Source organism: Halyomorpha halys, unplaced genomic scaffold (assembly GCF_000696795.3).
Source record: "Halyomorpha halys isolate HHAL.00 unplaced genomic scaffold, Hhal_1.1 Scaffold483.1, whole genome shotgun sequence".
NCBI classification, from domain to species: domain Eukaryota; kingdom Metazoa; phylum Arthropoda; class Insecta; order Hemiptera; family Pentatomidae; genus Halyomorpha; species Halyomorpha halys.
The window spans coordinates 919,600-933,764 of record NW_027110578.1 but is presented as its reverse complement, the minus strand read 5'-3'; the positions used below and the strand labels follow the sequence as shown (position 1 = coordinate 933,764).

The 14,165-nt window shown below is 28.5% G+C and overlaps 1 protein-coding gene across 1 annotated transcript in view; it reads left to right on the top strand.

The window, feature by feature from the left end:
* LOC106683431 (max-interacting protein 1-like) overlaps positions 1-7,493 on the top strand; it is a 74,978-nt gene extending 67,485 nt beyond the window's left edge. The window contains exons 5-6 of the mRNA XM_014424902.3: positions 382-592; positions 2,921-7,493. Coding sequence (XP_014280388.1) covers positions 382-592; positions 2,921-3,060 — 351 coding nt within the window. The 3' untranslated portion in view covers positions 3,061-7,493. The remainder of the gene's footprint in view (positions 1-381; positions 593-2,920) is intronic.
* The last annotated feature ends 6,672 nt before the right edge of the window (positions 7,494-14,165 follow it).

Here is a 14,165-nt window from a genome sequence, read left to right as displayed (position 1 = left end):
ATAATAATAATAAAAATAAATAAATACAAATATATAAAATAAAATAAATAATAGACTAAAAAGGTTGGAAATATACACAATAGTGGAATGAAAACATAAATTAGTTGATTACTAACTATGATTCTAAACTAATATTTATTCTCCCTTTTGTCCACACCAATTTGCTTTATTTTGTAATATTTCCTCTTGTTATCTCATTGTTTCATTATTATTCCATTAGAGATTGTCCTTGCCCCTGGTATTGTCATCATATTATATATTTCTTATTTTATATTATATTCAAATAATATGAAAAATAATGTTATCATTTCTTGAAATTCTGTTGTACCTGGTGATTGTGTCTCAAACAATCATTAATCTAAATTAACTGTATTGTTACAGAGCCTAGAGCAGCAGGAACGGCGAGCGGCTGTTCAAAAGGAACACCTTCAGCGAGAACATAGGTTTTTGCGAAGACGCTTTGACTCGCTGTATGGTGCATCAAAGCGGAGGTCTGTCTCAGAATCTTCGGTGTCGACCGTGTCAAGCACCCATTCGACCAGTACAGTCTCCTCCTTTCCGTTTTCGTCCCCTTCATCCATTTCCGAATCAGGTATTTTGTCTCTATATTACATTTTATCTCTTCTCATACTACTAGGATGAATTAATTATTAACTAGAATGTATTTATATCATTATTTTTGTGTTTGAAGTGAAAAATACAAAAAAACTTCCAATGTAAAGCATTTAAAAGTAACATGGGTGATCAAAGCTCCATTAATTCTAGAGCTTAAGTAACTCCTAAAATCTACCAATTTTTCATGAGTTCTAGTTTTTACGGATCTGTAATTTTCATGAAAAAAAAAAAAAAATTATCCTTAACTTTCGGACTTTGAGAAGGCTTTTGCTTGAAAAGAAAGTGACAATATAATTCAGTACAGATGGTTCATAACTTATGAAAAAAGTGAAGCAGTATCATTCTAGTTTTCCAGGATTTGAATTGGATTCCTTTAGGACAGTCCAACAGGGCAGGGTACCCCTTAGGCTGCATTGATGTATAGCAACTAATTTTTTAACATTAGCAAAGTAGAGTATTAAAATATTTATTAGCATAATTTTTGATTTATTATGAAGTGTTAGTTTAGTCTAAACTATATTACTTAAATTTTCCTCTTTAATTTTCTTTGCCCTTAACACTTACCTACTTGGTCTCAGACTAATAGAGATAAACTCGTTTTTCAATTCAGATTAAATTTTAAGCTGCAATGGTTTTCTATTTGACTGAAACTGATCCAGAAAGATAGTGGATAATAAATTTTGAGTTGTGAATTTTTCATTTTTCTGTTTGGTCAAGTGGTATTGATTCAAGAAACTAACACTTTACTAAATCAAAAATAATGCTGATGAATATATTTAATACACTACTTTGCTGATGTTAACAAATTAGTTGCTATATATCGAGCTAGCCTTAGGGGTACCCTGTTGGACTGTCCTGAAGGAATCCAGTTCAAATCCTGGAAAACTGTGATCTCCCTCAACAGATGAGTCAGCCACTTTAAGGGAGGGAGGTTAAGGCTATGTTGCATTGGGCGCCTCCTAGTTAATGCCCAGTACTACTATGGTTTTTGAAATTAGTTAAACATTGGTAGCGTCAAAAATCTTCTTACTTTTATGTTTAGAGGGATCTTGGTGTATTCAGATTTTTTTTCTATTCCAGTAGAAGGATTACTTGTCCTAAATAATTTGCAGTTATTTTTCCTAACTCGTATTTCAAGACAATGATAATTCACTTTGTTTAAATAAAAAATAGAGTACTTGTGTAGATAGATAATGAGATATGAGAAACACTGATAAGGTTAATGTTTTTCTTCTCGCTAATGGGAATTTTTGTGGAAGAATTACAAAAATTAAATTTTTATTATATCTGGTTAATAAAATTTCTTTATTAAAAAAAATAAAGAAAAAGAAAAATTATATTTTAAAAACGAATTCATCACTATAAATTGTTTTGTATTAATGCAAATATTGATTCCAACTTAAGCTGAAAAGGATTTGTTGGGGGATTGAGGATCTCAGTCAACAGTTGTGCTCTAATTAAAGCAGTAATAATTTTTAAAAATGACTTTTTGTTTCTAATATCACATACATTATTATTATTATTATTAAAAGATCTATGTTTTACTATTAAAATTTAATAGTTTAATGTAAATTTTTTATTATTCTCAACAAAAACTGAGGAGGAATATGTACAGTAAAAATAAAAACCCCTCAGAAATAACAAATTACAATTTAAAAAAAAAATTAATAATAATCACAACATAACCAACCAATCAAGTAAACATAAAACTGATAAGAAAGGTCATTGTGTAATGTTTCTTGTAATTGCCACAGATGGTTGCCCATCATAAACAGTAATAAAAATAATTTCAGTTAAAATAATTAGCTTTTGGGTATAGTAGGTGATTGGATTAATATTCTTATTTGAAGTATAGGATCTTCAAAATTTAAGAGACTCTTAACGAACAAACTTGAATTTGTATATATCTTCCTAGAGTTGGTACATTTATCACTTCTATATACTGATGCTTTTACTCATTATGAAACTCAAGAAACTTCATAATTCAAAATAGTAAGTTTGGCTGTTCACAGATTCCAACTGTTGAGTAGCTAATCATATAGCAACAAATTGATGTTTCCAAAGCGTTTGAATTAAAGTTTTCTAGTTATGAATCAGCTTTACTGACTAAGCTATTACTTAACAAAATTTTTTGATAACTGAAATTTTAGGTACCTTAGATATAATTTCTGGTATATATAAACAATTAATCAAACATACGAGTCTTTTCTAAATGTATTATTCTTGAAATGTCAATTTATTTAAAAATTGTATATAATATATTACTAGTAGAGTACAATCTAATATTTATTATTTTTTTTTTCAGATGAAGTTGATGTTATAGGTTATACAAGTAACCAGAGTGATAGTGATGACCATGGGTCTGTGCAATCAATGTCTAGTGACTCAGGAGTTGCCATGTCGACAAGCCGCCTCTCCCTCGCCGAAGTCCACCGTTCCATCTAGAGCTGAGAGTGACACCGTATCAGATCAATTTATTAACCTCCTTTTATCTCTCACACTTTCTCTCTCTCTTTCTTTTCCTCCCCTTAGAGCAGCAAAGCTATCGTTTATCAACTACAACTGTTTCTACCCAGTAGATTGGTTTTAGAACTATATGTTAACTAAATATTCAACGTCGACGACTGTCTGACTCTAAGAAAAGTATGCAAATATATATGTATATTTATATATACATATGTATATGTTATTTATGCCATAATATAAGTACTCATACTTAAGTGAATCTAAGAAAGTGTATTTATGTTATCATTAATGATACATATGCATGTATATATAATATGCATTTATATATATATATATCATTATTTGTCTTCTAATTATATTTTGTTTTTTTAATATATCTATATATTTGTTAATATTAATTTATTAAATTTTTATAGAGAATTCCTAAAACTTATCAGTGTTAGAGGAAATGTATCTATGTTTTGTTTCATTTTGAAAGAATATATGTTGATAAAAATTTATGTATATAAACTTAAACTAGTCATAAATCTTTATTCTTTCAAGAGAAAATTCTTCACATATTGAGAGAAAAAAAATCATTTTTATTCAATATGTAAAGATGTGTTCAAAGTCAAATCTTTCATTATTTTAAAAGATGTTATTATAACCTATTTATAAAGATATTATTTGTTTATTAATAGCTTTAAAAAAAGCTATTCTGATTACCATAATCCTCTATACATCTGTCAGTTATAAAAAGCCACATATATAAACATGTTATTTGAAATTTATGATATGAATCAATATTTTTAATATACAATACCTTTATTTGGTTTACATAAAGGATTTTAACATTCCATGCATATATGTTAGTTCCTTGGGTTTCTTAAGTTATGTCTCTCCTGATTTGTTATAAATCAAAATGACTTATTCAGATAATTTAGCCATTAACATGTGTTACCTTTCAAAGTATTTCTTCTTAATTATATTTCTTTTAATGACCTTTCCAAGAGAACTAAATTTAATGACTTATTGATTTCTTGTATATATAAATTGTACCTGGATTTCTTTCTTTGAAATTTGTTCAAAGAATTATATTTTCTCATTATGTTAAATTAAAATAAGTTTTGTCTTAAGTGTATATTTTTTTTCCTATTTTATATATAGAAAAGAGAGGTTTTTAATATTTTAATTTTTTTTTTCTCTTTAAATTATAGTTCGAGAAGTTAACTCGAAGTAAAAAATAAATGTTATTTTGGAAACCACAAGTACTTCTGTTTCTTAGAGTCAGTAGAAGAGGTTGGAATGGTATATAGTAATTAACAAAGACTAAAGCATAACTATGCAGTATTAAAATATTCGTGCTCTTCAAAATCATGTGATGTATAAGAAAGAGGGAGTGACAAGTGAAAAGAAACTACAGGAAATCGAAAAATTATTTGTATTTAAAAATAAAACCCGTGAAATACTTTTCAATTTATCTCTCTTTCTTTATACGTAATGCATTTAGCCTTCATCGCTCATGGAATGTAATTACTTGTTGATATATATACATATATGTCTTAAGTTTTATATTTTATAAGAGGTTAGCAGATATCGGTAGCGGTGTGCCAATAGGCGTTTGTGTATTACAGTTTGTAAAGATGACAATTCTTGAAAGGCCATCTTAAGGCTTGATCTCAGTACCTAAGTCGGGCACAAGGAAAATTGTATATATTCCAACTAAGCCACTCAACACAAGTCTGAAAGTTATGTTTAAATTAGGGTGAGGCTTGTTGAGCTTAATGGGTAAAACTGTGTGTATCATTTCAGCCTCTTTATGCGTGTAGTCATTCTTTCATTTTCATATACCATTTTTTGCTAGCAACTATTTCACCAAGGCACAATAAAAATCGAAGGTACAAAATACATAGCATAATAGCAATGGCATTAAAGTTTGGGTGATTATATTTTTATTCAAACAATTCAATGTAATTAATGAGATGAGATTCGGTCCCATTTTTCTCATGAAGTAAGAAATTATCAAAAATTCTAAATACAGGCGTGATCATTTCCTGGTAATTACTACATCCTGCTGGCCATCCAATATTTTTGCTGTTCATCCCCTTAAAAAAAAAGAAAAAAAAAAAAGATTCACACTCATTTATATAAACCACGGTCATTTTAGCTATAATTGAGAACCACAGACAGTGGGTTGATAGAGATCTTAGTAAATTTAATTACTAATTTCAAATTTATCACAAATTGTATTTATACAGTTTTAAAAATATTGACAAATTTAGAAAATTGTCTTTAAATACTGCCACTGTTAAAATTAACGGAAAATATTTATTGTTTTACTCGATGAATAGTGATCAACAATTTTTTATTGCGGAATTGAGAAATTTTTGACGAATTTATAAATGTAATGTTAATCTGTGTATGTAGCCGTTCATTTATACATATTTGTATAATTGGGTGCCTTTCTCCCCAATTATGTAGTTCTGTGTATTATCTGTGTCATATGTTGTTTTTATAGCTTAAGAACAAAATCTGTTGCATAATGTTTACACCGCTGGTTTATATAGCTTTTTTTACTGCAATACCTTTTGTCATATATAAATGTGAAAAAAGAATGTTAATTTTTCAAAAAATAAAATGTAGTTTTTTATTACTTCTTTGATTTTCAAAGCTTTAATCAACCAAGAAGCAAGGCTAGCCTCACAAAAATGGTCAAATACTCACATTTCCTTTTTTTTCTTGAGTATATCTTCGGCTGTTTTTAATTTATAAATTTGTAGGATTTATACGTGAATGTGAATATTCGAATGCTGATACTTTAATATATATATTATAATTATATATAGTATACATTGTAATATATAAATATATATGAATAAGATTTATTTAAAAAATATTTTTTTTTTAATAAAAGAACTATTTTGGTTCGTATTAAGTCGAGATAAAAGTTATTTTTTCAGTGACTGAAATAGAATACGGTGTAGTTAAGTTGAATAGTATAACCACATGTAAATTATATTTATTTACTAGCTTGTAACAGCGGTAAACGCATCAGTATAATGTAAGACATCACACATATGTGATAGCCAATGTTGGTGGCTTGTTCCACTTCGCGTCCAGTTGTATGTGCGATTTATTTATGAATTTAAAATTTTAAAAAATATATAAATGATTCAAAATTTATATTTACGTTAACTATGTTGTATGTACTAATTGTGCAGTTTTAAAGTTGCTTTTTTGTCCCTTCACTTTAATTACCAAATTACATCTAGGGGGAAAGAAATTAAACTGGAATAAATCTATAAAATTTAATGTAATTTGATGTTTGTCAATGTTATACATATTGTAATATTATGTTATGATCTTATTGAGCATTACTAATTTAGTATGTACTAACTTTAGTTGTATTAATTGAGCATTTAATATTTGTACTTAGGTACAGAAATTAAAAACTCAGTGTTATATATATTGTATATAAATATATATATATATATAGAATATATAAAGTTCTCATTGAAAAAAGTAAAAAATAAAAATAAAGAAATAAAAAAATAAAACTATGTGGTCATTATTCTTATACAGTAACCATAGTCATTAATCGGGCATTCGTCTTTGTTTAGTTTAAGTGAGCATTATGAATGATTTTTTTTTTCTTATAAATAGCATTCTGATATTTGGCAATACTTACACCCACCCTTTTATGTTGGTGGCCATTGTACAAGTGAGTTGAAGACTTTTATTAAGTATTAAATTGTATATTCTAATTATTTTACTCTATAGTTTTGTTATTTCAAGAAAGAAAATTGGATTTTTAAATAGGTTTTGTGCAATTCCTACTGTTTGATTGTCCATTGTCTTTGCAATATTCCATGACATAGACACTAAATAAATATTTTTACATCTGTAACTAATTATACTACCAGATTTAATTTAAGATTTTGAAAAATATATGTATATTGTTGAGAAATGTTTGAAAAACGTTTCCCTTTTTTTGTTGTTTTTTTTTTCTATGAATTTCATAGAATCCCTTACATGTACTGTTAAGGAAATATCTGTTGTATTTAGAATAAGACTTTAACAAACACCATCTATTTTTTATGAATTTTGCACAAATTATTTATTGATTTACTTTTATTGTTCATATGTACAGGGAGGGGAATAGTTATTTTATTTCGGTTTAACATTTTCTGAATTATGAAAACCATGAAAAAAAAAAATTGTGTCAATTTGTTTTCTTTTTAATATTCATCTTCATTAGCCTTCTGTTATCCTGTGTATGTAGATATAGGTGTATGATGAGGACATTATTATGTAGTGTATCTTTGAGTGTATGTGGCCATCCTCCCCTTGTATATAACTGGTCAACCCATTCCAAAATGTATAAAATTAAAGAAAAAATAAATATATATTACATAAAATGTTAAAAACCTAAATTTATCTTCTTGTTCTTAAATCATTCCCTCCTCATCCTAGAAGTAGCTTTAGACTCAACAATCTCAATTTTCATCTAAGATATATTTTAGAACATAAGTTTTCTTTGTCAATAAGTTTATTGGGGATCTCATAGAGACCCATCCTTGCGATATAGCCTGCCAGACTACTGAGTTTCACGATTTTTACATCATTTAACTAGGAGTACTCTTCTACTGTGCACCTTCTCCATGTTGTAATATCTTTCACTGGACCATAAATGACACTCAAGATTTTTCTTTCAAATGCCAAGAGAGCCTATTCATCGGATTTCAAGATCATTGCCCATCATAAACATTGGCCTGATCAGTGTTTAAAACCTTGTTTTAGTGGCTCTCAATATTAAGCTACTTCCTGGATGCAAATTCAATCCAAAATAGCTCATATTCAGGCATAAATAGATATCGAAAAACATCTTATTAAACAAATTGTCTCGTATCTTCTTTACTTCTAACCTCCTTCAATAAAATCAGTGCATCTTTTTTAAATACTAATTATAATGTGTCTGTCAGACCTGGCCATATTTCTTTGTTTACTTCTTATACCAAATCACATGTATAATATAATTTATAATATTGGTATAGAAATGGATCATAAAACTTAAAACTAACACCAAAATGTTAGACAAATAAATATCATTATGAGTCCCTTAAACCTGTTAGTAGTGCTGAGGGTTAACATGGAGTAATAGTGCATCTGGTGCCATGAGTGTTACAAAAAGTTTGTATTAACTAGCAAATTTAATGGAGTAGTTATCAAATTAATTAATAAACAATCATAACTTTTTAAATTTGAACTAAGAAGGAAAAACCTGAATACTGTTAATAACAAAGCATAAATCTTGAAAACTTATTATTTATTTTTTAATTAATCCAATTATAGACTCACATAAATTAGCTTACTTTAGTTACTTCACATATTTAGAATGTTTACTTAAAATTTAGAGCTAGATTCCTTTTGTTATCTTACAAATATACATGTTAATATTATACATTCAGAGTAATATTACATTTTATAAAACCTTAACACCTTGTTAATTACTGATTATAAAAACCATAAAATTAAATTATTACGATTAAATATAATCTGAAATCTTGTAAATGTTAAACATGTTTATTATGTTTGCTATTATACTATTTTTTTTTTTTTTTTTTTTCGTTATGTGACTTAATAAGTCAAGTTTATTGAAGATGAATTTTCTTATTCTTTCAAACCTTATTGATTTTTTTGTGTATTATATTGTTTGTTGTCAAGCACTTTAACCATTAAATTTTCCTTTTAGTGTATTTTCAGATTAATTTTATGGTTTCATTAAATTCGAGATACTGTATAAAAAAATTGATGATGGCAGCAGCCAAGACCCAAGCCATTCTCATAAGAAGCTCCACAGATAGGGCTCATCTTAGCATCCTCGGATATCCAAGGCGAGGTTTGTTTTTTGACCTCAGGTATTCTACCATGATGACCATCTTTAAAGAAGTGGTCTTAGGTATTCTGAGGTACGCATCCCCACCATGGAGCTAAAACCTCATGCAGAAAGAGAAGAAGAGACTGGCCACCATACAGAGATTGGCTCTGTTGAGGGTTACAAAGACCTATAGGTGTCATATGAGGCAGTGCAGGTGCTGGCCAGAGCGATGCCTCTGGACATTATCCTCAAGGAGGATTTTGTTAAATACGAAGTTAAGAGGTGGGGGTTGATAGTGCTACCGAAGAGACTCGGGGGAGATCAGTGAGACCCCAAACCTATGGAAGAAGATCTTGCGGAAAGATTCCGTTGAAGAGTGGAATTGATGGTGAAGGGCTAGTCAGAAGAGCACCACTGAGGAAATTTTTCTCTACCATCCACTCAATACTAAGAGTAAGATGGGTGTTCTCTGACAGCTAGGTCTCGCAGATCAGGAGCATTCTGGGGAAAGTTGCAAATCTTTGGTAAGAACATCAACCCCCAGTCCATAAAACAGCAGAGCATATGTAGTTGGATTGCACCGCCAAGTCGGACTTTCTCTCTTTGATGGAAGAAGAGAACTAACCCTTCTTCAGGGAGTTCATCTACTGGCGAAGGAGGTGGTCAACCCAATATACTTTACATTGGGAAAAGCTCAACCACCCTGAGTCGGTGAGCCACTGATAGAAGGTGAAGGTGAAAAAGCAGATGCAGAATGAGACCTGGAGAGTGGACCAGTCAGCGTGCTGGGTTGCACCACAGTGTAAATAATTGTTCCCCAAAAATTAAATGGTACCAACCAAATAATTTTTTAAGTTGTAAATCAATACATTTTGTAAATAAATGAAGATTATGGGCAGCGTGGTATGTGCAATCCTAATACTCTATTCTTCTGCTGCCAAACCCTTTATGGCAGAAATGCCAGAGGAAAAAAACTTAATTATAGTGATCCTTAATAATTTTATGTTAAGATCTGTTATAGCTTTGGTTTATATGAAATTTAAACAGTAGAATAGAGTAAGACAGTTTAAAATATAAATATAAATATATATTTGTTTAAACTAAAAAAAAACTCAAACAGTAATAAAACTATTTAATGTGAGCCAATGTTTTGCACCACACTGCAGTGCTTCATCAGGGCTAAAAAGGATACAAACATTGAAATGAGATAACAAAATAAGAAAATAGATACCGAAAATAAAGTTTAACTAAGATGTGGTTAATTATAATTTAAAATATATGAAAATTTCTATAAAAATTAACAATGTAAATTAAAGAAAATAAAAAAATTTACAGTGAAACATAAAATTGAATAAGAATTAAAAAAGGTTTTGGACAATTAATGAATGTAAATAATAACAAATAAAAAAGAAATATAAAAATGCATTACACACTAAAAGATGAAAAAAGGGAATAAGAGAAAAACAAGAAAAAAGGATAATTTGTTCAAAACCTTTTGTATTAAAAGAAGATCGTTGACCATATGAAGTAGATTGCAGGCAGATAGTCAGAGTGGTGGTCAATAAAGGTTTCAAAATTGTAAACCAGGTTACAATAAATAATTTTCTTTTACTATTTTGATACCTTTATTGACCGCCACCCGGACTATCCTACAAAACCTTTTGTTTCTTATTTAATTTTCATTTTTTTTTTAATTTACATTATTCATTTTTATAGCAATGTTCACATATTTTAAAATATTATTTTATTAACCACTTCTTAGTTAAATTTTATTTTTATCATCTATTTTCTTATTTTATTACCTCATTTAAGTGTTTGTATCTTTTTTAGCTGTGATAAAGCCCAGCAACGTGGTGCAAAATGTTGACTCACATTTGATTTTTACTATTTAAGGTTTTTCTTTGGCCGTGTTCCTTTTATTATACACACAGTCAATCAATGGTCTTCCTAAAGTATAAAATATATCGCAGTGAAATCTTTTTAAATAAATTTGTATTAAACATATTTTGTAACTTTGATATTAGCATCTGATTACTGCAGTTAGGATGTTAGACATTAAGACAACAGTACGCAGAGGCGTTACATATATTACAAGTTATATATAAATGAAGTAGAGCCTTTTTGCTGGATTGAAGAACAAGTCTGATGACTCTTTGATGGAATAATTGGTAGAAAAACCCACTATGTTCATCAGGACTCTTGGTTAACAGCAATTCATGCCTAAATTTTCATCAAATTTGGTTCAAACTTTTTGAGTAAAAGAGATATTTAATCGGTGCCCATGGCAGAAAAATATATGTTGAATCAAAAAAATTTATCAACCCACAATTTCTAATCAATGAGGAGAATATTACATGATACTCAAATTTGTTTTTTACAATGGTCTCAGTGTACAATTTGCATACACCTTATATACTTGAATTCTTCATATTGTCATCTTATTTATTTGAGATGGCCTGATTATTCTCATTACTCAAGGTACTCAGCACTTAGTAACAATTATGTACTGGTTGATTAATGTTTATACACTAATCCCTTTTTTTTTCAATTTACACTGAAGTATTATACCTAAAATATTTCCCATAATAATAGAGTACTTGATGTAGGCAAGTAATTATAATTATTATGTATCCTATTTTTTGTATACAAAGTGACAGTTACAATATATATACTTTTTTATATAAAGTGACAACCTAATTTATATTTTAAAAGTATTTTTATGCCACTATTTTATATTATATAGTATATCTATTTCATGCCAATTATTCTCATTTGATCAGTGTTTAAATATCTTGAACTCGTTATTTAAAACACAAAATTTTATATCTATGAAATTGAAAATAAATATTTCTCTTTTAGATTAAATAATTTCCTTCTTTTCAGACTTGTTTTCTTGATGAAAAATTGTTTAGGATCAGGTTCACAATAAGAATTAAAGTAAGCAATAAAGGTTTAAATATATGAACTTTACTTGTTTATTTAAAATGGATTAAATTCACAATCAGTGTTCAAGGGTCCTTTTCCCCTTTTAATATTTGACTCTTAACATTGATTGTTGTCATTTGAAATTCAGCTTATTGTATTAAAAATTATTAAGCATTTATTATTATTATTATTAAAAAGGTATATTAATTCCAGTCACTAAAATAATAAATAGATTATGTGTTAAAATACAAAGTCTCACTTTACTAAAAGGGAATAGACATAGTGTTGATAATAATACAAGTAGAACTTGAACAATTCTTCTTTTAACAACAACAACTATTCATAACACTTTTTTTGCTGTCTTTACTGCGAAAGTTTGAATAAAGAGTCAAAATTCAATTTTCTAGCTGAGCTATTCACATACAACACTTTTTTCCAAACAAATTTATAAATTAAGCAATAGTACCAGAGCCTATTTGGTATTTATGGTGATAATTACGGAGTATGATCAAGTGTTGGATTATTTAGAAGCTGGATGTTTATAATTGTCATTATCAGAGGCTATAAAAAAATACTGCTCACCAACCTTTCAGCTATTTTAAACATATTTCAAATAATCGCTCATCTTCTATGACTATAAAAATCATAAATATGTGTTTTAATTATAATGAGCTACAATGTATACATATGAACACTAATGATTACAAAATAGTAATTATAATTATTTCTCTTAGTCCTAGAAGCAATATCTCAAAATTCGTTTCTATAATGAATACTGGTAGTTCCTGATAATAATGATTATAAACACCAGCTTGAAGTAAAAATCTATTTTAGAACCAACATGTTATACTTAAAACCCCATTTTAGAATAAAAACTAAGATTATAATTTAGGTTCCCATGACTGGAAGATTTTCAATGCTAATTAGTGATGTGCAATGAGAATAATCTTCCTTATTTAATTATTCTTATTTCAAAAATCAATCATAAGTCAAAACATTTTGAGGCCATCGCACCATCTTCAGGCACATTTTCAAATGTTGCCTTTTAACCTAAATTATTTTGTTACAATGGGATATCTCCCCAGCTAGTCCAAAATGAAATTCTAATGGTAAACATTGTTATGTAAAATGTCAAAAAAGTATACTATAAAACTTTTTAAAGTAAGGAGAGTTCATATTTTCCTCCATTGTCAAATGAACTCAGATAAGGATCCTCATCAGAGTTCATATGATACTCTTGCAACCTAATGAGAGAGACTTAAGACAAGTTTCATGATTAAAACTGTTTTTGGTGTTACAGTCTACAGATAAAAGGTTTTTCGGAAATTGTGCACAGGGTGCCCAATTTAATACATGAGCATCAGAGATAGGTAACCTCCAAAAATAAAAAGTAAATATAAAATGGTAAAAATAAGTGAAACCTAGTTCATTTGTAACGACATTTTGGCCTAAATTTAAGGCCTTCCTGCTAAAAACAGAATATGATAACAATCATATTGTAATTAAATAAAACACACCATAACAACAAATTAAGAATATAATAAATAATACTATAATAATACATGTACTATTTATTGGCAGTCAAAAATAAAGTAAATAAAGTATAAAGTCAAAAATAAAGTAAATAAATTTTTGACCGCACCGGGACCATATTCCATTCATGTACTATTTATTATTTTTATTTTCTTAATTTATCGTTATACATTCTGTTTTAAGCCTTGATGAAGACCTGTTACTTCTACCGAAACGTCGGCACAAATACAGCACTAACCTCCCCGCCTCCTCCCGACCATATTGAGTCAACAACTAATACATCATTAAAAAAAAATCAATCAAATCAAAAATCGGTCCACCTGTCGGATAAGTCATCATGGCACAAACACAAAGACAGACAAATAAGGAGAAATGTTTTTGTTTTTTTTTAACTCAGGGAGCTGTGAAACCCATAGATCCTTTGTAAACTGCAGATCTTGCATAAATTTGATCCGATTACGACACTTTCCTTGCCTAGTAGTGGTAGGTAAATATATTCAGAAGTAATAGTAATTTTTTACTAACTTAACCACATTATATATGTTATCAATGCAGGTATAATATCGCTAATTTTCTTGGCACAAAAAACACATCCAATTTTTAAACTGAATTATGGGATCTAAACTTTGCAGGGTGTCTCAATATTCTTAATTGTATTTTCGAAACAAAATATCCAGCTACAATTAGACTGAACAACAAATGCTGTAAAATTCCAGATTACAGATGATTTAACTTTTGAATGCGAAAATTTATTTAAAAATGAAAATTT